Source organism: Austrofundulus limnaeus, unplaced genomic scaffold, assembly GCF_001266775.1.
Source record: "Austrofundulus limnaeus strain Quisiro unplaced genomic scaffold, Austrofundulus_limnaeus-1.0 Scaffold548, whole genome shotgun sequence".
Classification (NCBI taxonomy): Eukaryota; Metazoa; Chordata; class Actinopteri; order Cyprinodontiformes; family Rivulidae; genus Austrofundulus; species Austrofundulus limnaeus.
The window spans coordinates 294,405-294,981 of NW_013952950.1; the positions used below are offsets into that span (position 1 = coordinate 294,405).

At 40.7% G+C, this 577-nt stretch overlaps 1 protein-coding gene across 1 annotated transcript in view; it reads right to left on the bottom strand.

Moving 5' to 3' along the window:
- Positions 1–393: 393 nt before the first annotated feature.
- The window catches only part of LOC106530698 (epidermal growth factor receptor kinase substrate 8-like protein 2), a gene marked incomplete at its 3' end in the record, with an annotated part of 2,310 nt that continues 2,126 nt past the window's right edge, over positions 394–577 (bottom strand). The window contains 1 exon segment of the mRNA XM_014026372.1: positions 394–552. Coding sequence (XP_013881826.1) covers positions 394–552 — 159 coding nt within the window.

The window sequence follows — 577 nt, forward strand, 5'->3', positions numbered from 1 at the left end:
CTTTAAAGGAGGCCCTCCGTGGTCAAGTTCAAAGGCAGGTGGAACGTTTATTCCACCCAGGGTGACCACTACAACAATAAAATGTCAGAAAATGAAATAGGGGAAATATGACTTCCTACTTGTTTTCTTTTTTTAAATGTAAGGAGTAGAAGTAAAAAGTCAGCTGAAAAAAATTTACTCAAGTAAAGTACAGATGACTAAAACTTCTACTTAAATACTGTAACAAAGTATTTGTACTTTGTTTCTTTACACCTCTGTCAAAATCTAACCACTGAGAGGTTTTGCTAACAGTCAGACACACAACATCTCTTGTCTGGTGATAATAAATCTCTAAACTGAGGGCGTCTTTAAGCAAAACGTCAGGTTTCGTGCACGCAGTGGACCTACTCTCACCTGACTCTGTACGTCTCGGAGGAGAACGAAATCCTTCTCAACATCCAGGAACATTTTTTGACTCCACAGCTTGTTGTTCTTAGCCAAGAAGGAGAGACGCGTCTGAGCCTCCTCCACACTCTGGACATCCCCGTTCTGGAGTGAGAACGTCAGCAGGTGCTGCACATGATAAAATATATATATA